This window comes from Oncorhynchus gorbuscha, linkage group LG03, assembly GCF_021184085.1.
Source record: "Oncorhynchus gorbuscha isolate QuinsamMale2020 ecotype Even-year linkage group LG03, OgorEven_v1.0, whole genome shotgun sequence".
NCBI lineage: Eukaryota > Metazoa > Chordata > Actinopteri > Salmoniformes > Salmonidae > Oncorhynchus > Oncorhynchus gorbuscha.
The window spans coordinates 72,662,023-72,685,782 of record NC_060175.1 but is presented as its reverse complement, the minus strand read 5'-3'; the positions used below and the strand labels follow the sequence as shown (position 1 = coordinate 72,685,782).

The 23,760-nt window shown below is 41.2% G+C and overlaps 1 protein-coding gene across 4 annotated transcripts in view; it reads right to left on the bottom strand.

The window, feature by feature from the left end:
• The window catches only part of LOC124031858 (potassium voltage-gated channel subfamily KQT member 2-like), a 44,093-nt gene that overhangs the window by 8,295 nt on the left and 12,038 nt on the right, over positions 1 to 23,760 (bottom strand). For 3 of the 4 annotated variants that reach the window (XM_046343627.1, XM_046343628.1, XM_046343629.1), the window contains exons 2-11: positions 21,368 to 21,458; positions 20,785 to 20,911; positions 19,330 to 19,505; positions 18,882 to 19,007; positions 18,496 to 18,606; positions 17,995 to 18,090; positions 17,697 to 17,791; positions 15,096 to 15,158; positions 14,661 to 14,690; positions 8,031 to 8,221 (exon numbers count right to left, since the gene is read on the bottom strand). In XM_046343627.1, the coding sequence (XP_046199583.1) occupies positions 8,031 to 8,221; positions 14,661 to 14,690; positions 15,096 to 15,158; positions 17,697 to 17,791; positions 17,995 to 18,090; positions 18,496 to 18,606; positions 18,882 to 19,007; positions 19,330 to 19,505; positions 20,785 to 20,911; positions 21,368 to 21,458 (1,106 nt within the window). Of the gene's footprint in view, positions 1 to 8,030; positions 8,222 to 14,552; positions 14,911 to 15,095; positions 15,159 to 17,696; positions 17,792 to 17,994; positions 18,091 to 18,495; positions 18,607 to 18,881; positions 19,008 to 19,329; positions 19,506 to 20,784; positions 20,912 to 21,367; positions 21,459 to 23,760 lie in introns of those variants that run through there. The other variant, XM_046343630.1, reaches the window with a different exon arrangement.

Genomic DNA, 23,760 nt, shown 5'->3' with positions numbered 1-23,760 from the left:
TTTATTTCCTTATAAATGCGTTTGAGCCAATCACTTGCGTTGTGACAAGGTAGGGGTGGTATACAGTAGGTAGCCCTATTTGGTAAAAGACTAAGTCCATATTATGGCAAGAATAGTTCAAATATGCAAAGAGAAACAACAGTCCATCAGTACTTTAGACATGAAGGTCAGTCAATACAGAACATTTCAAGAACTTTGAAAGTTTCTTCAAGTGCAGTCGCAAAAACCATCAAGCATTATGATGAAACTGGCTCTCATGAGGAAGACCCAGAGTTACATCTGCTGCAGAGGATAAGTTCATTAGAGTTAACTGCACTTCAGATTGCAGCCCAAATAAATGCTTCAAGCAACAGACACATCTTGCCATGAAATATTCCATGAAAGTGAGACACTGTCATTTCTTCAAACAATCATCTTTATTCAATATCGATTAATTATTGCAATAATGAAACCGTCCACCCCACACTCCGAAGTGTGTTGCCGAGTGCTTAACTAATAACGAATAAACAGATGATATATAGGACCTAAAAATGCTTGGACAGCGCTGGTTACAGTACTCCCATAAGCCACCTTGGTTATCTACACGGGATGTTGTTTTACCCCCAACCCGGCTTAGTTTCCCAGATGCCAGGAAGATGAGACAATGAGAGATTGTTATATACTCATTCGCACGATCTCCATCTCGTGTCACACACACCACAAAGTCTATGAAATTCCAACTTTAGGTTTTTAATCACCAAGTCATTGTCAGCTCAAGATATCTCTAGCAAAACCCATTTCCTTGACCATATGCCCAGACTAACAGCAGGAAGCTAGAGTGGAAACCATCCCTTTACAGAAACATAGAATTAAAACAGAATCGAAACATCTTCCCATTTGTTAAGTATTAATTGCTAACTATTAATATCAAACAAATGAGGTAAATACGCAATGTTTCTATCACAATCGCAACAGGAGACTACGTGATTCAATGTCGAATTGCTGCTAAGAAACAATCAATAATAAGAAAAGACTTGCTTGGGACAAGAAACATGAACAATGGACATTAGACAATCGGTCCATTGGTCTGATGAGTCCAAATTTGAGATGTTTGGTTCCAACAAGCAGTGTCTTTGTGAGATGCAGAGTAGGTGAACGGATGATCTCCGCATGTGTGGTTCCCACCGTGAAGCATGGAGGAGGTGGTATGAGGGTGTGGGAGTGCTTGGCTGGTAAAACTGTCTGTGATTTATTTAGAGTTCAAGGCACACTTAACCAGCATAGCTACCACAGCATTCTCCAGCGATACAACATCCCATCATCTGGTTTGTGCTTAGTGGGACTATCATTTGTTTTTCAGCAGGACAATTCCCCAACATACCTCCAGGCATGTAAGGGCTATTTGACCAAGAAGGAGAGTGATTGAGTGCTGCATCAGATGACCTGGACTTCACAATCACCGGACCTGAACCAATTGAGATGGTTTAGGATGAGTTGGATTGCAGAGCGAAGGAAAAGTGGCCAAAAAGTGTTCAGCATATGTGGAAACTCCAAGACTGTTGGAAGAGCATTCCAGGTGAAGCTGGTTGAGAGAATGCCAAGAGTGTTCAAACATGTCATCAAGGCAAAGGGTGGCTACTTAGAAGAATCTAAAATATATTTTGATTTGTTTAACACTTTTTCGTTTACTACATTATTCCATATATATCATTTAATAGTTTGCGTCTTCATTATTATTCTACAATGTAGAAAATAGTAAAAATAAAGAAAATCCCTCGAATGAGTAGGTGTCCACACTTTTGACTGGTAATATATACACATATATATACATACATACATATATATACATATATACATAAAAGTATGTGGACACCTCTTCAAATGAGTGGATTCAGCTAGCTCAGCCACACCTGATGCTGACAGGTGTATAAAATAAAGCACACAGCCATGCAATCTCCACAGCCAAACATTGACAGTAGAATGGCCTTTCTGAAGAGCTCACTGGGCCTTACTGAAGAGCTCACTGACTTTCAACGCGGCAGTTCGTCAAATTTCTGCCCTGCTAGAGCTGCCCAAGGTCAACTGTAAGTGCTGTTATATTGTGAAGTGGAAATGTCTAGGAGCATCAATGGCTCAGCAGCGAAGTGGTAGGTCACACAAGTTCACAGAACGAGATAGGCGAGAGCTGAAGCACGTAAAAATCATCTGTCCTCGGTTGCAACACTCACTACAGAGTTCCAAACTGCTACTGGAAGCAACGTCAGCAAAGTAACTGTTCATCAGGAGCCAAGTGTCGGCCTGAGTGGTGTGAAAAGTTAGACGAGTCCCTGTAATTCTTCATTTTTAATAAATTGAAAGTTATGTCAGAAGACTGGAGGTTTTTTTCTCGGTGTGAAGATATTTCAACAAGTCCAGGCGATAACGTCGCTACACTAATAACAGGAGCAATGTTTCCAAGTTTCGAAACCATACCCAACCGTATTTGGTATAGTGTCACCATAAAATTTGAATTGAGGAAGTGTGATTTTAATCATTACGATATTCTTCTGATCCGCAGCAGACATCCTAAATTCTCTAGCTCTTCTTCAGATGAGCTAAACAGTGAACTTGCACTTGAGATGTGTTTTAAGGCTGAAAAAGTGAACTTTCCAATGGTTTAGGTCAGTTGAATACTGCTTTGCCATCTAGTACATATACATATGAGATGAGTAATGTAGGGTATGTAAACATTATATGAAGTGTCATTGTTTAAAGTGGCTAGTGATACATTTTTTACATCAATCTTCATGAATTTCCATTATTAAAGTGGCTGGAGTTGAGTCAGTATGTTGGCGGCAGCCACTCAATGTTAGTGGTGGCTGTTTAACATTCTGATGGCCTTGAGATAGCTGTTTTTCAGTCTCTCGGTCCGTGCTTTGATGCACCTGTACTGACCTCGCCTTCTGGATGATAGCAGGGTGAACAGGCAGTGGCTCGGGTGGTTGTTGTCCTTGATAATCTTTTTGGCCTTCCTGTGACATCGGATGGTGTAGGTGTCCTAGAGGTCAGGTAGTTTGGCCCCGGTGATGCGTTGTACAGAACTCACTACCCTCTGGAGAGCCTTACGGTTGTGGGCGGAGCAGTTGCCGTACCAGGCGGTTATACAGCCCGACAGGATGCTCTCGATTGTGCATCTGTAGAAGTTTGTGAGTGCTTTTGGTGACAAGCCAAATTTCTTCAGCCTCCTGAGGTCCTGCTGCGCCTTCTTCACGATGCTGTCTGTGTGGGTGGACCAATTCAGTTTGTCCGTGATGTGTATGCCGAGGAACTTAAAACTTACTACCCTCTCCACTACTGTCCCATCGATGTGGATAGGGGGTGCTCCCTCTGCTGTTTCCTGAAGTCCACAATCATCTCCTTTGTTTTGTTGACGTTGAGTGTGAGGTTGTTTTCCTGACACCACACTCCGAGGGCCCTCACCTCCTCCCTGTAGGCCGTTTCATCGTTGTTGGTAATCAAGCATACCACTGTAGTGTTGTCCGCAAACTTGATGATTGGGTTGGAGGCGTGCATGGCCACGCAGTCGTGGGTGAACAGGGAGTACAGGAGAGGGCTCAGAATGCACCCTTGTGTTGCCCCAGTGTTGAGGATCAGCGGGGTGGAGATGTTGTCACCTACCCTCACCACCTGGGGGCGGCCCGTGAGGAAGTCCAGTACCCAGTTGCACTGGGCGTGGTCGAGACCCAGGGTCGAGTTTGGAGGGTACTATAGTGTTAAATGCTGAGCTGTAGTTGATGAACAGCATTCTCACATAGGTATTCCTCTTGTCCAGATGGGTTAGGGCAGTGTGCAGTGTGGTTGCGATTGAGTCGTCTGTTGGGGCGGTAAGCAAATTGGAGTGGGTCTAGGGTGTTACATACACCAAGTTGACTGTGCCTTTAAACAGCTTGGAAAATTCCAGACAATTATGTCATGGCTATTTAACATCATTTAAGTCAATTGGTGGTGTACCTGTGGATGTATTTCAAGGCCTACCTTCAAACTCAGTGCCTCTGCTTGACATGGGAAAATCAAAAGAAATCAGCCAACCAACCTCAGAAAAAGAATTGTAGACCTCCACGAGTCTGGTTCATCCTTGGGAGCAATTTCCAAATGCCTGAAGGTACCACGTTCATCTGTACAAACAATAGTACGCAAGCATAAACACTACGGGACCATGCAGCCGTCATATCGCCCAGGAAGGAGACGTGCTCTGTCTCCTAGAGATGAGCGTACTTTGGTGCGGAAAGTGCAAATCAATCCCAGAACAATAGCAAAGGACCTTGTTTCCTCCAGCATCTTCACAGGTACAAAGGTATCTATATCCACAGTAAAACGAGTCCTATATCAACATAACCTGAAAGGCCGCTCAGCAAGGAAGAAGCCACTGCTCCAAAACCGCCATAAAAAAGCCAGACTACAGTGTGCAACTGCAAATGGGAAAAAAATATGGTACTTTTTGGAGAAATGTCCTCTGGTCTGATGAAACAAAAAAAGAACTGTTTGGCCATAATGATAATGCAAGCCGAAGAACACCATCCCAACCATGAAGCACGGGTGTGGCAGCATCATGTTGTGGGGGTGCTTTGCTGCAGGAGGGACTGGTGCACCTCACAAAATAGATAGCATCATGAAGAGGGATAACTACGTGGATGTATTGAAGCAACATCTCAAGACATCAGTCAGGAAATTAAAGCTTGGTCACAAATGGGTCTTCCAAATGGACAATGACCCCAAGCATACTTCCAAAGTTGTGGCAAAATGGCTTAAGGACAACAATGTCAAGGTATTGGAGTGCCATTACAAAGCCATGACCTCAATCCTATAGAAAATGTGTGCGTATAACTGAAAAAGTGTGTGCGAGCAAGGAGGCCTACAAACCTGAATGGGCCAAAATTCACCCAACTTATTGTGGGAAGGTGGTGGAAGGCTACCCAAAATGTTTGACCCAAGTTAAACAATTTAAAGGCAATGCTACCAAATAGTAATTGAGTGTATGTAAACTTCTGACCCACTGGGAATGCGATGTAAGAAATAAAAGCTGAAATAAATCATACTCTCTACTATTATTCTAACGTCTCACATTCTTAAAATAAAGTGGTGATCCTAACTGACCGAAGACAGGGAATGTTTACTAGGATGAAATGTCAGGAATTGTGAAAAACTGAGTTTAAATATATTTGGCTAAGGTGTATGTAAACTTCCGAATTCAAGCGTATACATAGGCTATGCACAGCATAGTTCAATTTATCAAATAATTTATTGTTTTCTTCCTCAAACTGTGATCAACACCTGTCAAACGCAGAGATTTCTCTCAAAACACAGGGATGTCGATTCGCATAGGGATAGTATTGCCAGAGGACATTACAGTTCGCCAAATAACAGTTGGTTATTCTGGCTGGAAATGTAAAAATTAAGACATGACAGATTAGGACAGGACTAAAATTACAGATGGTGTTTGTGCTCATTCACATACTTACATTACCCAATCACCCCCAGTAAAACAAACCCTGTTTAAATAAGGCTTAAGTTGTTTGGTGTAGTATTTCTCATGTGAAAAACATTGCAAGACAACAAGTCGTCTCTCATTGAATGACAACAATCACTTCATTGAAGAATCCTGTCCATAGTTCCCACTTCTAGGAGTAGTATCATTGACCAACCACCGACGAACGGGCATTGACATTGGCAACCTTACTTGCAACCTTACTCTGCTTCCCATCTGCATTGTCTGACTGCAACATTAGTGCATCTTCCAGACACTAGACCGTAATTAAAGATGCATGCTGGGATCTTAAGTACTTACTGAATGAATTGAAATTAGTAAACTATCACACGAATTGCAACAAGTAACATATCATACATGCAGGATGTAACATATCATACAAAATGGATGACGTAGTACACAATTGTGCACAATTTTCAGGGAACCATTTTTGGCTTGTGAGCACTACTTTCAAAACTACTGGCTGAAATTATACAAAAGTTCTAGGAGTATCACTTTAATGAAGTGCCATTGGCACATCCCTTAAAGACTACAGTTGGCACGCTGGGTGACAGCTGGCATGGGGCCACAGAGTAAAACGTCCTTGCACATCCTCTGAACTCCAAGTTGAGGACATACAGTAGAGCTAACGACAACAGAAGGTTGTCCAGTAGATAACTATAGTCAAACAGAATGCTAGTCAGATAGATAGTCAAACTGATGTCTAGCTCGGGAGGTAGCTAGACAACCTGAAAGCTGTACAGGTACATACAATAGTAGTTCAACAGAATGCTAGCCAGGTATACAGTAGCTAGTCAAACAGATTGCTAGCCAGGTATACAGTAGCTAGTCAAACAGATTGCTAGCCAGGTATACAGTAGCTAGTCAAACAGAATGCTAGCCAGGTATACAGTAGCTAGTCAAACAGATTGCTAGCCAGGTATACAGTAGCTAGTCAAACAGATTGCTAGCCAGGTATACAGTAGCTAGTCAAACAGATTGCTAGCCAGGTATACAGTAGCTAGTCAAACAGAATGCTAGCCAGGTATACAGTAGCTAGTCAAACAGATTGCTAGCCAGGTATACAGTAGCTAGTCAAACAGATTGCTAGCCAGGTATACAGTAGCTAGTCAAACAGATTGCTAGCCAGGTATACAGTAGCTAGTCAAACAGAATGCTAGCCAGGTATACAGTAGCTAGTCAAACAGATTGCTAGCCAGGTATACAGTAGCTAGTCAAACAGAATGCTAGCCAGGTATACAGTAGCTAGTCAAACAGAATGCTAGCCAGGTATACAGTAGCTAGTCAAACAGAATGCTAGCCAGGTATACATTAGCTAGTCAAACAGAATGCTAGTCCAATACCGTAGATAGAAAACAGTATGCCTCTCAGGCAGATAGTTAAAGTCAAAATGCTAGTCAAGTAGCTAGAATGATTGTCAGGTAGACAGCTGGTCAAACAGAATGCTAGTCCAATACCGTAGATAGAAAACAGTATGCCTCTCAGGCAGATAGTTAAAGTCAAAATGCTAGTCAAGTAGCTAGAATGATTGTCAGGTAGACAGCTGGTCAAACAGAATGCTAGTCAGGTAGACAAAGATAAGCAAATTGGTATTCCATTAGATGTCTAATCAAACAGAATGCTAGTCATGTAAGACAACTATTTTTACAGAATAGTATTCAGTTAGATGGCTGGTCAAACAGAGATCTTGTCATGTAGACCAGGGATTCCCAAACTCATTCCACGTTTCGTTTTTTCCCCTAGCACTACACAGCTGATTCAAATCATCAAAGCTGGATGAGGAGTTGGATATTTGAATCCGCTGTGTAGTGCTAGGGGAAGAAAAAAAACATGCACCCAGGGGAGGGCCCCAGGACAGAGTTTAGGATACCCTGATGTAGACAACTAGTTTTACAGAATAGTATTCAGTTAGATGAATAGTCAAACAGAAATGCTAGTCATGTAGACAACTAGTTTCACAGAATGTATTTAGGTACATGTCTAGTCAAACAGAATGGTAGGCAGGTAGTAGCTTGTCCAACAGAACGCTAGCGCTTGTCAAAGAATGTTAGCAAATCAAATTCACAGGTTCACTTGCTCACAATGGTTAAACACATTCATTGGACGATTGATCTAGGGGTTAGGCCTAATTAGCTAGGCAGATAACGTATTTTCAAATATAATACTGGTCAAGAAGATAGCTTATTATCTTCTTGACTTGCATTATATTTGAAAATATGTTGTCAAGAAGATAATAAGGTATTTGACTATATATTTTCTTGCCTAGCATTATATTTGGTATCTGCCAAGCTAATTAGGTCCAACTCCTTGGACTATCATCCGAAGAATGTGTTATACCATTGTGAGCATATGCACTGTTTTCTTTGTCTTTTGCATATCTGGCAGTGTACTGTACTTCATAGCCTACTTTGCAACAGTGTAATGTCTATATAAAAATATTACAGTATTGTTATTATCTAAAGAAGATGAGCTAATCACACAGAATGCTAGTCATATAACCAGTGGTGCAGATTTAGAATCTCCTCACCCTCTGAGTTTTGGCGCGAGGTGCTGCCCCTGGCACGGAAAGCATGCATGGCCCCTTGGGCCCTGTCAGCGAAGCTCCAGCTCGGCCCTCCCTCTGCCCCGTCTTCAGGCCCAGGGGACTGGGACCTCCCTGTGGCCCCAGCCATCTTGGAAGGACTAGGATGCACCTTGTCCTTTAGGCTAGGCTTCCGGCTACAGGGCCCGGTGAAGGAAATACAGAACGGCGTGAGAGGGAGATAGATATGTATGGATGATGCATCTTTTGCTGTGATGTAAGGACAATCCATGTGGGTTTGAGTTCCCATGGTGATATGACTCATGTGCATACTGCGCAGTATAAGAGCAATATAGGGCTGTGTCGAACAAGAGTTACTTTAGACATATTGTCTAGGCTGTGTTCATTATGTCTAGTTCAAGTATCATATGGGTAGGGAAACTAAAATAGCTTGGCAGTGTCAATGTGTCAACAAGCAGTAAATTAATCAAGAATACATTTTAGTCAACTAGTAATCATGTGGGCTTGACTATGTTGGCTATTCTCACTCATAAATATAGCATGTTAACATGGAGCCACTTACTGTATATCTATACCTGCTTATACATAAAGTAGTAATGTGATGCGAGCATAGTGTGATGTCTGAGATATGTCTGTGCGATTAAAGGTCTTACCTCTTACGGTAACTTAAAATGAGGCAATGTCCTACAGCGGAAGGAGCCTTTTCCGTGTGCACATAGTCGAGCATTCGTTCAGGCAAGCAGCAGAAGCAACAAGCAAGCATGCATGGGAAGCACAGTGATAGGCCTCAAAAAGAAAAAGAAGGGTTGTCATCTCTATGCAAAAAGTAATCAGGTCATGCAGACAGGGTTAACCATCATGTCTCCCACTGTACTGTATGTGGGAATCATTTCAAAGGAAATGCTTGTTAGATACCAACGTAAAAGGCATGTTGTTTTCTTGCTTTTCAACAAACGTTGTCAAAGGGATGACTAAGCAAAAAGCGGGGGGAAAAAACTGCATAAGAGAAACAACAAATCAATGCTCTGTCACAAAAAACTGTATCTGTATTTTCTAGGAAGCTGTTCAGGTAAATGTGCAGAAAATATTCCGTTTTTTACTTCAAAGAAAAAGTGAATGTCTATATGCTATGTGGATAATTTAATGTTACAGTTGACTGATTCTCAATAGCTGAGGGGGATTAAAAAGGGTCAGTTAGTCATGTGCTTCTTCTACTCAGCTGAACATGTGTCAAAATTGGGAAAATATAAGAACAGATAGGAAAGTAAGGACAGGTATATAGAGACTTAAATACTTGCAGTGCAGATGTTAGTATCTGTGCAACAGTACCTATAGGTTCTCGGGCAGCACCCACAAAGCATGTCGTCTTTGTGTGAATGGTCAATACTGGACATTGGAGAGCGAGATAGTGGAATGGTGGGCAGTAGAGGAGACACAAAAGATAACAGTGATGGAGGAATTAAGTGCATCTGAAAAATGAAGTGGCTGGCCTTGTAATGGTCAGTAAAAGGATGATATGATGCAATAATGAGCAATGGTAGAAGATGAGGAATGGTTGAAGACTTAGAATATGTTCTAAGTACTTTGATTAATCAGAAAATAATGGGAGAAAAAAAACTGTTTGGAATGATATGACGAATCGGTTATCATTTTATAACAGTGGGGCCTTACACAATAACACAGACTAAAATACTGCATTATTAATGCAAGACCAGGGGATGGAACCAGTTCAGGGAACAGAACTGAAAACAGGAAAATAAACTTACTTAATAAAACGAAGAATTTGTAATGGTAAAGCGAGCGTTGAGCCTTTTCCTTTCCAATGATGTTTACATGTTTAGGTTGCACCTTGACTCACATACTGTAAATGTAACACCCTCTACTTATTTCCAATAGGATTTGTACAGTGGGGAAAAAAGTATTTAGTCAGCCACCAATTGTGCAAGTTCTCCCACTTAAAAAGATGAGGCCTGTGATTTTCATCATAGGTACACTTCAACTATGACAGACAAAATGAGGAAAAAAAAACCCAGAAAATCACATTGTAGGATTTTTAATGAATTTATTTGCTAATGATGGTGAAAAATAAGTATTTGGTCACCTACAAACAAGCAAGATTTCTGGCTCTCACAGACCTGTAACTTCTTCTTTAAGAGGCTTCACTGTCTTCCACTTGTTACCTGTATTAATGGCACCTGTTTGAACTTGTTCAGTATAAAAGACACCTGTCCACAACCTCAAACAGTCACACTCCAAACTCTACTATGGCCAAGGCCAAAGAGTGGTCAAAGGACACCAGAAACAAAATTGTAGACCTGCACCAGGCTGGAAAGACTGAATCTGCAATAGGTAAGCAGCTTGGTTTGAAGAAATCAAATGTGGGAGCAATTATTAGGAAATGGAAGACATACAAGACCACTGATAATCTCCCTCGATCTGGGGCTCCACGCAAGATTTCACCCCGTGGGGTCAAAATGATCACAAGAATGATGAGCAAAAATCCCAGAACCACACAGGGGGACCTAGTGAATGACCTGCAGAGAGCTGGGACAAAGGTAACAAAGCCTACCATCAGTAACACACTGTGCCGCCAGGGACTCAAATCCTGCAGTGCCAGACGTGTCCCCCTGCTTAAGCCAGTACATGTCCAGGCCCGTCTGAAGTTTGCTAGAGAGCATTTGGATGATCCAAAAGAAGATTGGGAGAATGTCATATGGTCAGATGAAACCAAAATATAACTTTTTGGTAAAAACTCAACTCGTCGTGTTTGGAGGACAAAGAATGCTGAGTTGCATCCAAAGAACACCATACCTACTGTGAAGCATGGGGGTGGAGGAAACATGCTTTGGGGCTGTTTTTCTGCAAAGGGACCAGGACGACTGATCCGTGTAAAGGAATGAATGAATGGGGCCATGTATCGTGAGATTTTGAGTGAAAACCTCCTTCCATCAGCAAGGGCATTGAAGATGAAAGGTGGCTGGGTCTTTCAACATGACAATGATCCCAAACACACCGCCTGGGCAACAAAGTAGTGGTTTCGTAAGAAGCATTTCAAGGTCCTGGAGTGGCCTAGCCAGTCTCCAGATCTCAACCACATAGAACATCTTTGGAGGGAGTTGAAAGTCCTTGTCGCCCAGCAACAGCCCCAAAACATCACTGCTCTAGAGGAGATCTGCATGGAGGAATGGGCCAAAATACCAGCAACAGTGTGTGAAAACCTTGTGAAGACTTACAGAAAACGTTTGACCTCTGTCATTGCCAACAAAGGGTATATAACAAAGTATTGAGATAAACTTTTGTTATTGACCAAATACTTATTTTCCACCATAATTTGCAAATAAATTAATAAAAAATCCTACAATGTGATTTTCTGGATTTTTTTTCTAATTTTAGAAACCTGAACCTGGAACAAAAGTGATCCATACCGTTCTGGAAAATAAACATTCCAGGAATATTTTTTTTGTCCCACAAAAAAAATGCCTATGCAAAGCCCTCTGTCATTCAGAAACAGGAGGCAGAAATATGTACAGTCCACGCCACAGCATTGGCTGTTAAATGTAATCGTTCTACAAATCACAAAGACATGGCCTTACAGTGACCCATTATGAAATTCATATATGTTACTGGGTCACTAAGGCCATGTTCTCTATGCCGGTGGGGTAATTAACACATTTCAAATGTTGATCTTGGGAAAGGACCTAGAATTGTGGATAAAAGCTTAATGTTGGCGGTGAGGGAAAAGTGAGCTTAGCTAGGGCAGTGGTTCCCAAACTGTCGGGGGCGCCGGGGTCCCCACCCCCTCAAAGAAATATATCTATAAGTAGATAGATCAAAATATATATAGGGGTACCAGTAAAAAGTTTGGACACACCTACTCATTCATGGGTTTTTCTTTATTTCAGAATTCTGTGACTGGAACGAATTGCAAAAATCTCTGAAGTTGGAGACTTTTATCTCCCTCACCAACATCTCCTATCTGAGGAGCTAACCGATGGCTGTAGCTGTACATAGTCCATCGATAAATATAAAATATTTATCTATTTATTTATATAAATATTTATTTACTTTTCTGCTCTTTTGCACACCAGTATCTCTACCTGCACATGACCATCTGATCATTTATCACTCCAGTGTTAATCTGCAAAATTGTAATTATTCGCCTACCTCCTCATGCCCTTTGCACACAATGTATATAGACTATTTTTTAAATATATATTTTTTATTATTATTTTTTCTCTACTGTGTTATTGACTTGTTTATTGTTTCCTCCATGTATAACTGTGTTGTTGTCTGTTCACACTGCTATGCTTTATCTTGGCCAGGTCGCAGTTGTAAATGAGAACTTGTTCTCAACTAGCCTACCTGGTTAAATGAAGGTGAAATAAAATACAAATAAAATAAAATGTGTACTATTTTCTACATTAGTGAAGACACATATGGAATCATGTAGTAATCAAAAAACAAATCAAATTATATTTAATATTTGAGATTCTTCAAAGTAGCCACCCTTTACCTTGATGACAGCTTTGCACACTCTTGGCATTCTCACAACCAGCTTCACGAGGAATGCTTTTCCAACAGTCTTGAAGGAGTTCCCACACATGCTGAGCACTTGTTGGCTGCTTTTACTTCACTCTGTGGTCCAACTCCTCCCAAACCATCGAGGGGAGGTCAGGTCATCTGATGCAGCACTCCATTACTCTCCTTCTTGGTCAAATAGCCCTTACGCAGCCTGGAGGTGTGTTTGGGTCACTGTCCTGTTGAAATACAAATGATAGTCCCACTAAGCACAAACCATATGGGATGGCCTATCGCTGGAGAATGCTGTGGTAGCCATGCTGGTTAAGTGTGCCTTGAATTCTAAATAAATCATGACAATGTCACCAGCAAAGCACCCCCACACCTCCTCCTCCATGCTTCATGTTGGAAACCACACATGCCAAGATCCTCCGTTCACCTACTCTGCGTCTCACAAAGACACGGCGGTTGGAACCAAAAATCTCAAATTTGGACTCATCAGACCAAAGGACAGATTTCCACTGGTCTATGTCCATTTCATGTGTTTCTTGGTCTAAGAAAATATCTTCTTCTTATTGGTGATTCACGCAGTCTCTTCTGAACAATTGATGTTGAGATGTGTCTGTTACTTGAACTCTGTGAAGCATTTATTTTTGGGCTGCAATGTGAGGTGCAGTTAACTCTAATGAACGTATCCTCTGCAGCAGAGGTAACTCTGGTTCTTCCTTTCCTGTGGCGGTCCTCATGAGAGCCAGTTTCATCATAGCGCTTGATGGTTTTTGCAATTGCACTAGACCTTCATGTCTGAAAGTAATGATGGACTGTCGTTTCTCTTTGCTTACTTGAGCTGTTCTTAACATAATATGGACTTGGTCTTTTACCAAATAGGGCTATCTTCTGTATTCTACCCCTACCTTGTCACAACGCAAGTGATTGGCTCAAAAGCATTTAGAAGGAAATAAATTCCACAAATTAACTTTTAACAAGACACACCCGTTAATTGAAATGCATTCCAGGTGACAAGCTCATGAAGCTGGTTGAGAGAATGCCAACCATGTTCAAAGCTGTCATCAAGGTAAAGGGTGGCTACTTAACTATAAACAAACAAAAAAAACTTTTGGGGTTACAACATGATTCCATGGGTGTTATTTCATTGTATTAAAAATAGTAATAATTTCATTGTAGTAAAAATAAAATAAAAACCCTTGAATGAGTATGTGTCCAAACTTTTGACTGGTACGGTAGATCTATTTAAGGAATTCATCCCGCTTTCAAATTAATCTTGAAGGTTGTAATAGTAGAATGGACAAAGTACAATTTCGAAATTGGGTTGTGCATCATGAGTTTTCCTCTTCTCGTGTCTACCTTCGAAAGCGACTGTATTTCGAACTTGTCAGAAATGTCCAGATCAACTAGCCCATGTTAGGTAACTTTTTTCGCTAGGTTTTTTTGCCCATAGATGTTATTGTAAGGTTTGAGTCATTCAAATATCACATGAATACACATTAGACACCACAAGAAAATTAGTTTCAAAACTGCAACATTCTCTCTGCACCCCATGGCAAAACGTGTAGAATTACAGAAAAATAAGCTTTGAACCTGCACATTTAGAGGTGTGTGAACAGTTTGTGTCACAAACGGTGCCTGTGCGCATAGAAATAGATGGGGGGGGAGGTTCCCAATGCTGGAAGGGGGGCCTGAATAAAAAAAGTGTGGGAACCCCTGAGCTAGGGCACTGTGGGTAAATGTAAGGCCACTGTTCTTGAAGGAGGATCTTATCAAAAAGGTACATCCATATCTGACACACATTGTAAAAAAAACAAGACTCATCAAAACCTCAGTCCTTTCTGCCCCGGGACACACACACACACACACACACACACACACACACACACACACACACACACACACACACACACACACACACACACACACACACACACACACACACACACACACACACACACACACACACACACACACACACACACTCCCTCAAGAAGAGTGCCTCAGCAGCTTTGAGCAGAATTGAAGTAAAGCCAAAAGGGGGTAGAAGAAGTGTGTGGTAAAACAACAAAGGCTGGTTGAATAACAGACCTGGGGGAGGCTTCTGTCTGAGAGTCCTTCCTTTGTTTCCAGACAAATGAAAAAAGACACACACAGAGACACACACAGAGACACACAGAGACACACACACACACATGCATTTCCGTGACAAAAACGGGCAGCATTATTTAGGTTATTAAAGTCAGAGAGGTTAGGACAAGGGTGAACATCTGAAAAAGTCAACAGCAGTAGCTATATGTCATGAAGATCATCAGGACTTAGCATTTGGGTAAGCAAGCACCTGTCAAGTAGCAAGGGGGAAAAAAAGAGAAACAGAGTTGTCAAGGCACTGACTTCAAATCGGGTGATTAGCAGTAAGTTACTGCAGCCCTGAGACACCACGAGACTATGCATTCAGGTGAGATTCTCCCAACAGAAAGAATTCTCCATTCACATAATCATCCTCCTCCTACAGTATAGTCAGACCTGCTGAAGGATTTGGCCTTCAGATTCCTCAGGAGGTCCAGTTGATTGAGGGGGGGTATGAGTCTGGAGAGAGAAGATGAGACGGTTTTCATGATCTTTTATACATCCCACTGGAAGGCTAGTGCATGTCTTTCTAAAAAGAACAAATGACCTCTTAAGTTCAGTGGCCCTCTCGTCTGGAGCATTGAAGCTTAACATTATACTGTTTCAAAATAGAACCATTCCTTAGACACTGCTGCACAGAACACTGTATGTGGCTCTAAAATGAAATAAAAAGCAGAAAGCTGCTTGGAGAAAACCAAATATTGCAGCCTGCAGATTCATTTCCCATTGATTCCAACAGACTTGGAAGGTAAACAGAATGATTCATTTTCAAAGTAGCTACAGTGCCTTCAGAAAGCATTCATATGTCCTTGACTTATTCCTCATCTTGTTGTGTTACAGCCTGAGCTCAAAATGGATTCAATATTTTTTCTCTCTCACCTATCAACTACACACAACAAACAACCCATAATGGCAAACTGAAATTTTAGATGAAAAAACAAATGAAATATCAAATTTATGTAAGTGTTTACACCCCTGAGTCAATACTTTGTAGAAGCACTTTTGACAGCTATTACAGCTGTGAGTCTTTCCACACCTGCATTGTGCAACATTTGCCCATTGTTATTTCAAAATTCTTCAAGCTCTCTCAAATTTGTTGTTGATCGTTGCTAGACAACCATTTTTAGGTCTTGCCATAGATTTTCATGCAGATTTAAGTCAAAACTGTAACTCAGCCACTCATCTACTGTCTTCTTGGTAAGAAACCCCAGTGTCGTTTTGGCCTTGTGTTTAAGGTTATTGTCCTGCTGAAAGGTGAATTCATCTCCCAGTGTCTGGCGGAAAGCAGACAACCAGTTTTTCCTCTAGGATTTTGCCTGTGCTTAGCTCCATTCCATTAATTTTTTTATCCTGAAAAACTCCCCAGTCCTTAATGATTACAAGCATACACATTACATGGAATGGGTCCTCAGATCCTCAAAAAGTTCTACAGCTGCACCATCGAGAGCATCCTGACCGGTTGCATCACCACCTAGTATGGCAACTGCTCTGCATCTGACCGTAAGGCACAAGAGGGTAGTGCGTACGGCCCAGTACATCACTGAGCCCAAGTTTCCTGACATCCAGGACCTATATACTAGGCGGTGTCAGAGGAAGACTCCAGTCACGCAAGTCATTTACTGTTCTCTCTGCTGCCACACAGCGAGCGGTACCGGAGCACCAAGTCTACAACCAAAAGGCTCCTTAACAGCTGCTACCCACAAGCCATAAGACTCCTGAATAGCTAATCAAATGGCAACCCGGACTATTTACATTGCCTGCCCCCCTCCCCCAACCCTCTTCTACGCTTCTGCTACTCTCTGTTATTATCTACGCATGGTCACTTTAATAACTCTACCTACAGTGGGGCAAAAAAGTATTTAGTCAGCCACCAATTGTGCAAGTTCTCCCACTTCAAAAGGCCTGTAATTTTCATCATAGGTACACTTCAACTATGACAGACAAAATGAGGGGGAAAAATGCAGAAAATCACATTGTTGAATTTTTTAATGAATTTATTTGCATTTATTTGCAAATTATTTGCAAATTTTGCTCCACTGTACATTTTACCTCAATTACCTTGACACTGGTGCTCCCACCCATTGACTCTGTACCAGTACCCCCTGTATATAGCCCCGCTATTGTTATTTACTGATGCTCTTTAATTATTTGTTATTCTCATCTCTTACTTATTTCTTATTTCATTCGTTTTTTTCTATATATATTTTTCTTAAAGCTGCAATGTTGGTTAGGGGCTTGTAAGTAAGCATCTCACTGTTGAATTTGGCAGATCTGACAAATACAATTAGATTAGATTTGAATTGAGTTTTCCACAGACACCATGCATCATGTGAGTAATAGTCATGTGAGGTGAACTGTGTATATTTGGGGAAGTGAGCACTCAGTTTGGTTGTTTGACCTGACGAAGATCCGTTTCAGATGGAAACGTCAAGAAAGCGGTGAATTGGGAGCTTTAACAGTGTCCGGGTCTTCTTCTTCTTTAGTATTCTTCATTAGCCCAGCACCTATGCTTTTAAGGATGTGCGTACGACCACAGACTTTTCTATAAACGGTATTATTGCACACAGAGTGAGTCCATGCAACTTATTACGTGACTTGTTAAGCACATTCTTACTCCTGAACTTATTTAGGCGTGCCGTAACAAACGGGTTGAATACTTATTGACTCAAGACATTACAGCTTTTCATTTTTAATACAATTTTGTAAACATTTCTAAAAACACAATTCCCCTTCGGCATTTATGGGGTTTTGTGTGTAGGCCGGTGACACAAAATCTCAATTTAAAATTCAGGCTGTAACAACAAAAATGTGGAAAAAGTCAAGGGGTGTGAATACTTTCTGAAGGCCCTGTATTAGTTGTGCTTTGAAAGCCCAGCAGTATCTCAAAATGAAAGGTATTAGAGTTCAGCTTCAAATTGGAAAGCCAGACTGGTTAGTGTTATTTTATTTCCAGGATAAAACTGTAAATAAAGTATAGAGAACAGATATGATCTGTACCTGTACATTGGGAGAGAAACGTTCTCCTCATAAAAATCCCACGTCGACAGCAGATCAGTCCGAGCGAGATTCGTAGCATAAAATCGCCAAGCATTCTATTTGTGAGACAGATGGTGTTATTTGCGAGTGATGCAGACAATGTCATAATGCAGAGGATGTTCAATGACCCAACGGGTGATATAGAATTCAATCAAATCAGTCAGAAAGAACCTGGTAAAAAAAATCTAAAATAAAGTAAAAATGGTACACAATGTGTCAGTGGGTGTGTCCAGACTAAATGGTGGTGCGTGTTGGCCACCTGTATCAGCCCAGCAGCAGGTTGGCGTCGCTTCTCAAAATGCTTCTGTCTGTGCTGCTCCTGGACCTTCAGAGCAAAACCAGACCCCAGGATACCCTGCGCATGTGAGTAGGTGTGGATAAAAGAGAGAAATTACACACTGTCAGAATATCTCTACCCTCTTGAATATGAACATCTGAAACTAGAATGTAGGACTAACAGATTAAAGCATAATAATAATGGTTATCGGAATGTTTTAAATGCAAGTGTTGTACCCGGCCATGTTTTGCCTAAGCAGAAGCGCACAATTGAAGAGCACAACAACTCTAAAATGTACTAATGACACAGAACATTGCAAAATGTTCCGGGAATATAAATTTTGGAGTTCATGCACCATAAGGCTAAAACTGTGAGTAAAGGTTTAACATTTCCTTCATATTCAGAAACATAATACAGTTAAATTAAGTTGCCTTCTGCGCCATAAGGGTTTGAATTAGCACCTAAAATGTCCCTCAAACTTACAGCTGGGAGCGCAAAGAAAGCCACTCCTATCATACTGAACATTGCAGCCAGCAGACGTCCATTCCAGGTCTTTGGGAACTTATCCCCATAGCCTATGGTGGTCAGGGTTATCTAGAGAAAGAAGAGGCATTTTCAACAGCACCTACAGTAATGCATACCTTATATAATACAGTGGTCCGCCAAAGCTGGTAAGACCCCATTCCACGACAATACATTATACTTTCACAAGTGACGTTATGGCTCAGTTTTAGATATGTATTTCGCTGGGTACTGCAGATAAATTAGGGAAGTATATTATTGGAAAACTAACTGTAAGTCTGTCCTAATAGAAACATACTATTCAATACCTTGTGCACTTTCTAATTTGGAAATATGATTGAACTTACCAGCCCCCACCACAGGGCATCAGCATAGGTCTCAAACATGTCGTTGTCATCTTTCTCGACCGAGTACACCAGGAAACTAGCCAGGATGAGACAGAGGAAGCCTATGTACCAAGCAGTGATTAGTTCCTGGAGAAGAGGAACAGAGCATCAGATATAGAATTTGGTAACACTTCATGGTATGTATACATTCATAAAGCCTTCATAAATAATACATAATAATATCTGTATCCACCAAATCCACCTTTTCTGATTATGACTGGACTATGTAATCAAATTCATGAAGACACAGTTTTTTCAAATTTGTAGATTCATTTACTTCTACCCAATGCCACTTACGTAGGCTTTTGATTGTTTTTATTTTGCAGAGCCTTCCTTCCAAATCTCATCTCGCAGGTGAGAAACCTGGGCTCCTGAGGCTAACTAAACATATGGCCTTTCTAGCGGTCACCTTGCTGTGGGCATAGACCACTGATCCTAGAAGTTTCCAGGTGCCCCCGCGCCGGTCCATCCGCAGCATGCGGAGGATCTGCAAGAAGCGGAGACTGCGGATGGCAGAGGTGGCGAAGACATTTCCTTGGGAGCCAGCAGCCAGCACCGACACAGATGCTATCAAGACCATGATGTCTAGAGGAGGAAGGATATTCACAACATGTCAATGGTGTTCCATGCGCTCACACGCACACACTCTCAAGCCCACGATGTCTGGGGAAGGAAGGGGATTCACATAATGTCAGTGGGGTTTCCATGGCAACCAGCATCACCAAACACTGTTGAGATTGCGTTGATAGTGTTCAATGATTACTGACATCCTCCAACACTGAGAGGCCGACCCCACATGACAATCCCATGAGGCACTATTCAGGTGTTGCTATTTAATAACATGGTAGTGAACAAAATGACTTCAGAGAATGTGACTAGTGAACTGGTGTAGTTCCAAAACAAGGCTGTGTTGAATGTTGATGTTAGCTTTTCCTTTTCTTACATAAGGTATGGGAGACTTGAGAGAAACCGACTACCCTTAGAAATAAAAAAGTAATTTTTGTTTAAAAAAAAAAGAAGTGTTTTATGTGAATAAAGCTTATTTTTATGGAAATGAGAACAGCAATGTCGGAGGAAGAGAGAGATAAAAGGAGAGAGTGATGAGAAAGACGAGAGAAGACCAGGACAGAGGAGTTGTAAGCCAGAACAGAAGAAACATCCTGAAAAGAGAGAGGTAGAAGGAGAGAGTGATGAGAAAGACGAGAGAAGACCAGGACAGGGGAGTTGTAAGCCAGAACAGAAGAAACATCCTGAAAAGAGAGAGATAAAAGGAGAGAGTGATGAGAAAGACGAGAGAAGACCAGGACAGAGGAGTTGTAAGCCAGAACAGAAGAAACATCCTGAAAAGAGAGAGGTAGAAGGAGAGAGTGATGAGAAAGGAGAAAGATGAGAGAAGACCAGGACAGGGGAGTTGTACGCCAGAACAGAAGAAACATCCTGAAAAGAGAGAGGTAGAAGAAGAGCGTGATGAGAAAGACGAGAGAAGACCAGGACAGGGGAGTTGTAAGCCAGAACAGAAGAAACATCCTGAAAAGAGAGAGGTAGAAGGAGAGAGTGATGAGAAAGGAGAAAGATGAGAGAAGACCAGGACAGGGGAGTTGTAAGCCAGAACAGAAGAAACATCCTGAAAAGAGAGAGGTAGAAGGAGAGAGTGATGAGAAAGGAGAAAGATGAGAGAAGACCAGGACAGGGGAGTTGTAAGCCAGAACAGAAGAAACATCCTGAAAAGAGAGAGGTAGAAGGAGAGAGTGATGAGAAAGGAGAAAGATGAGAGAAGACCAGGACAGGGGAGTTGTAAGCCAGAACAGAAGAAACATCCTGAAAAGAGAGAGGTAGAAGAAGAAGAAAGTCTTTCTGTTCTCACCGATAACACAGAAAGGCTTGCGGGCGAATTTCAGCCTTCCCATCCATCCTCTGTAGCGACAGCAACAGCCCGCCGCCCATATCCTCACAATGTACTCAACTCCAAACACCACGATGGTCACTATTTCCTGTGGTAATTGGGAGCAAATTCATTGTGTGGGCCTTTGTTCTTTTCAAGTACTTCTGTACATCCTTGCCCAGAACCTGTTTTTGGGGGGGATGTATGTATGACCACACACTTCCCCATTTCCTGTGACATCAAATCACAGACATATTATACTGCCACTACACCCCAAATCTTATCATAGTGCAGTACCATGCGCAACACAACCAGATGGCTAGAGTAGCACTTGGGAACTACTTAAGATTCCAAAAAAAGATAAGTGACATAAAAGATATGAGTGGCTATAAATGTGAGAGATATGAACCCGAGAGAACATAATTCATTTTAGGATTACGTTGGATTTAAAAATACATATTGCACATATTTGATTGCGGCATACTTTGCCGTCTTGAGCATAAAACGAGCGCGGAAACCATGGACAGAGCACAGTACTTTTCAGAGCAAACCACCACATACATACCAGAATGTACAAGGCAGTCTCAGAACTGTTCTTGAACTCATTGATGGTAGCGAAAACAGAGAGGATGAGACAGGAAAACACCAACAGGAAGCTGAAAGAAATAAGAGGACATTAAACTATAGGCTCCAGTTCAAATAATTCCGAAATGGATCCTTCCTTGCTTGAGGTAAACACACATCAATAAGCAATTGGATGGGTGTAAGCCAATGTCACCACCCTATTACTTACCAATCCATGACTCAAGGAAGGACAGGTTTATTTCTGAGGTATTCGAAAATGGCCTAGTAGAATCCCCAATAAATGCTACCCGAACAGCTGGCTAGCTGTCAACAGTCCTTGACCCGGGTGGTACTTTTAAACATAAGCCAATTCCCCCATCTGTACGGCTCTAATGACTGCAAAGGACACTGGGACCTGTCACAGCCTTGGTCATAGAGTTTAATAAGAAGATCTGCTTTAAACAGTTTGCAATTTCATTCATAAAATGCGTAAGTTAAACGTGCACGAAACAAGTTTGCAGTCAGTTGGACCTTTCACTAATAATAATAATAATAATAATAATAATAATAATAATAATACATGCACATACCCTGTATGTTGAAATTGTATTTGCGTATTTCACAAGCACACAAAATAATCACATTACTTTCACATGTAGCCTAACCTGTCATACAAACTGGAAACTGCTTCTCCTCAACTGGCAGCTTCATTAAATAGTACAACGTCAACAGTGAAGAGGCGACTCCAGGATGCTGGCCTTCTAGGCAGAGTTCCTCTGTCCAGTGTCTGTGTTCTTTTACCCATCTTAAACATTTATTTTTATTGGCCAGTCTGAGATATGGCTTTTTCTTTGCAACTCTGCCTAGCAGTACAGCATCCTGGAGTCACCTCTTCACTGTGTGGTGTTTTGCGTGTACAATTTAATGAAGCTGCCAGTTGAGGACTTGTGAGGCATCTGTTTCTCAAACTAGACACTAATGTACTTGTCCTCTTGCTCAGTTGTGCACGGGGTCCTCCCACTCCTCTTTCAATTCTGGTTAGAGACAGTTTGTGCTGTTCTGTGAAGGGAGTAGTACACAGAGTTGTACGAGATCTTCAGTTTCTTGGCAATTTCTTGCATGGAATAGCCTTAATTTCTCAGAACAGAAATAGACTGATGAGTTTCAGAAGAAAGGTATTTGACTAGCCATTTTGAGCCTGTAATCAAACCCACAAATGCTGATGCTCCAGATACTCAACTAGTCTAACGAAGGACATTTTTATTGCTTCTTTAAATCAGAACAACAGTTTTCAGTTGTGCTAATATAATTTCAAAGGGGTTTTCTAATGATCAATTAGCCTTTTAAAATTATAAACTTAGAGTAGCTAACACAACTTGCTATTGGAACACAGGAGTGATGGGTAATGGGCTTCTGTACGCCAACGTAGATATTCTATTCAAAATCAGCCGTTTCCAGCTACAATAGTCATTTACAACATTAACCATGTCTACAACTGTATTTCTGATCAATTTGGGAAAAAAATAGATTTTCTTTAACAAACAAGGACATTTCTACATGACCCCAAACTTGCGAATGGTAGTGTATATTTCAGGATGGTGTGTATTCCTGGAAATTATCCCAATTCTTGTAAACATTAGTTTTAAAAACATTGCTTGATAATATTTTTTTTAAGTGTTATTGTGTCACAAGTTCAGCTGAGGGCAAATTTCTGTACTGAATGAAATATTACCACTCTCTCTTTAAAACAACGTCTATCTTTAAACACAATCACCCTTTTGGCCTTTTAATCATATTTTAACATGGGCTTAACACCTAACACTTTGTACTTTCATTTAACATAGGGCAGGCCCTGTTACCTCATATCCCATAATGCCCGGGAAGGAAAAACTGGGCATTGGCTCAACTTACCCAAAGGCAAACATTTTGACTATATTACCCCAGACAGATACAAGGATGCTCTTTCATACTTGGTTTAGGACCTCATATTGAAGCTTATAGAGATCCCAACTGATGTATAGAACACTCTTAAAATGATCAAAAATGTAGATACAAGCATCATGAAACCGTTTAACACATTCAATTAAGTTGACTTGAAAATCTGTTGTTTTTCTCACCTAACTTGCTTACCACTTTTCCCATGTGGTTTCCTCCTTCAGAGTCCATGAAATTGTGACCTCTTGCTAAATATTTGGTCAAATGATTAATTTTGTGTATGGTTTCCGAGAGACAAGGATGGCTCATCTTACCCCACTCTCCCCTACTGTATATCCTATTGTGTACATGTCTTACTACTACTACTACTACTACTAAGCATACTACTTCTTCTACTACTGGTTATTTTTGATAACTCTTATTACTTTTGATTATCAAATTGCAATGTTGTGGGAACTA